Source organism: Microtus ochrogaster, linkage group LG9 (assembly GCF_000317375.1).
Source record: "Microtus ochrogaster isolate Prairie Vole_2 linkage group LG9, MicOch1.0, whole genome shotgun sequence".
NCBI classification, from domain to species: Eukaryota; Metazoa; Chordata; class Mammalia; order Rodentia; family Cricetidae; genus Microtus; species Microtus ochrogaster.
The window spans coordinates 9,693,787-9,696,489 of NC_022034.1; the positions used below are offsets into that span (position 1 = coordinate 9,693,787).

The window sequence follows — 2,703 nt, forward strand, 5'->3', positions numbered from 1 at the left end:
AAGGTTCTACCTGAGGCATCCTGGTCCTCTGGTCCTGCACTAATTGTCATGAGAAGGGTTTTGTAGCCAGGAAAGAGCAGTACCTGCCTCTTGTCCTTATGTCACACTGGAATAGAAGTCAGTTTATTTCAAAATATTTTCAAACACTAAACCACGAGCTTTAAAGCAGTCTAGTCAGGACAGGAAAGAGTAGACTCTAGAGTTACAGTTGAGAAGATTACCAGAGCCTGACACACACCCATAGCCCTAGCACTCAGGCAACAGAGACAGGGGATCACTGTGAGTTCCAGGCTAGCCTGGGCTACACTAGAACAAATGGACAAAAAGATGATCTTGTAACTGAATCCCACCTCTTTTACTTCATGCCATGAGGTGTTACCATGGTTCTGTGAGTTCAGATGGAGAAAGGGCTACACTGGGAGTGGATAATGAAAGGAATGGGAAGTGAGAGATGATAATATTTGTGTATGTGTGTATGTGTGTGTGTGTGTGTGTCCTCAAAAGCCTGGAAAAGGACATTAGAGCCCCTGGAAGCTGGAGATGCAGGTGCTTGTGAACTGTCTGATATGGGTGCTGGGAACTAAACTCAGGTCCTCTGGAGCAGCAGTAAGTGCTCCTAATCATTGAGCCATCTCTCCAACCCTCAAACTGATTTCGGTTCTGCACAGTAGGTTAGTGGTGCCTCTCTGCGGTACAGTTCTTGCCTGGCATTCCGAGTCTCACTCTACAGTCCAGGCAAGGAATAAGATGCACCAGGATGGGTTATATAGTGCTTAAATTAGAAAGGAATGGGAATATGGCAGCTTTGTAAAAATAATATAGATTAACCAATCGATTAAGTCAACAGCAGGGCTGGGATAGAGGTGAGGGACCGCCAACACAAAACCAATGGCTACTCACAACATAAAAACTGAAAAACAAGCTCATAAGTGTTTTGTAATAAATGCATTGAGACATCGCCTGCTACCCCAGGCCCTAATCGGAAAGCCTGAACAGTGTCCAGGTAACTGCTGGGAAGGTCAAGTGAGGCTTGTGTGGACCATTTGGCAGAATATGGCATGTGGAAGGCACTCAGCAAACATAAGCTATTTTCACGATTTCCTTTGTGGACCCCAAAACAAGGAAACTGAAGAAAAGGGAAAGAAATGGGAGAAACTGGGAAACACGGTGTCTGGGTGAAGAGGGAAGGAGGAGAGTCAAACAGTGAAGAGGAGCGGAGTGGGGGAGTTGCCGCTTTCACCTCCTCTAGCATCTACTGCGGACTCCACTCTCAAACGTTTTGTAAGCTCCCTCCCTATTCGAGGTAATGTTTGCTCCTCTGTGTACAGCGGTGGGGGCCTCAGAGAATCATTAACCCCTTTGGACTATCTTGCTTGTGGGTGCCTTTGGTTGGGACTGGAACACAGTTCTCCAGGTGCTGTCGGCCAGTCCCAACCAGAATGGACCATAAGGAAGTAGTCCTTCTACTTCTCTTGTTTCTGAAATCAGGTAAGGTTTGATGCATGGTTTCGTCTCAACTTAAAAAAGAAAATTCTAGCCATATATTAAAAATAGATTTGCTATGACTTTATGTGCAATTCCTTTAATTGAGCTATTGGGTTTATGGCTCAGACTGAGGAGCTTGACATAGACACTCAGCCTCCCTGTGAGTACCGTTGCAGTGGGGACAAATGGGCACATGTGAGGTCTTCGATCCCTGGTGGCGGTAGCAGCGGTTAGCCTCTTGGCCTAGTTTGCAGTGTGACTGATGAAAAGAGCTTCTGTTGAGCTGTCCTGGTCCCCCTGGGATTTTCTGGTTGGTTTAAGGAAGGCTTTGCATAGGTGCATATCTGCCTCCACGAGTCACATGGATCTGTTTTAAAATGACAATACGGTAATTGAACAAATACCTATTCAGAGATTAGGATGTGCTAGACACATGTGTGCTCTCGAGTGTGCTCCTGTGTGTGTACGTGTGTGTGTGTGTGTCCTGGTCTGTGTGTATACTCATACTAGCTTACAGAGCTGATGGCAGAGGCGGGTAGCATGTCTTCCTCATTGTGTAGATGAAGGAATCTAGACTTAGGAAAATCATGACTATGGCCCATGCTGGATCAAGAAAGTAAAAAACTTGGATTTAAATTAGTGCTTTCCAAGAAGTAATCTAGTGTTCTTTATTTTTCAACTTTGTTTAAAAGCTTTTAAAAATTCTAAACACAGCCAGTCATATGTTTTCTAGAAGTGCTTTACACGCTATCGGATGCATTCGGTTCTGGAATGTTCAGAGGTGTTCAACTATCACAATAGTAGTTAGAATATTTTCATAGCCCCCATGCAAAGAGACTCTGCTTGCCTCAACCTGCCTTTCTGTGTTCATGGATTTGCTATCTGGGACATTTAATATCAAAGCAACTATATTTCATGCTAGCCTTCTTCGTGCTGACACTGTCAAGGGACTTGAGAATTAATCTGTAGGTCACCAAAGTTTTATAAGTTGCTCTTTATGGTTAAATACATTTGAATTTAGTGGAAACCACTTAGAGACAGGAAAAATCCAGAGGTGTTTGTGTGTGTGTGTGTGTCTGTCTGTCTGTCTGATTCTTTTTTCTCCCTCCTTTCCGTGTGTGTGTGTCTGTCTGACTGATTCTTTCTTCTCCTTCCTTCCTTCCTTCCTTCCTTCCTTCCTTCCTTCCTTCCTTCCTTCCTTCCTTCCTTCCTTCCTTC

General features: G+C 44.4%; 1 protein-coding gene across 1 annotated transcript in view; it reads left to right on the forward strand.

Annotated features, from left to right (window-relative positions):
• The first annotated feature begins 1,381 nt into the window (after positions 1–1,381).
• Positions 1,382–2,703, forward strand: part of Plg (plasminogen) — a 38,490-nt gene continuing 37,168 nt past the window's right edge. The window contains exon 1 of the mRNA XM_005363378.1: positions 1,382–1,488. Coding sequence (XP_005363435.1) covers positions 1,440–1,488 — 49 coding nt within the window. The 5' untranslated portion in view covers positions 1,382–1,439. The remainder of the gene's footprint in view (positions 1,489–2,703) is intronic.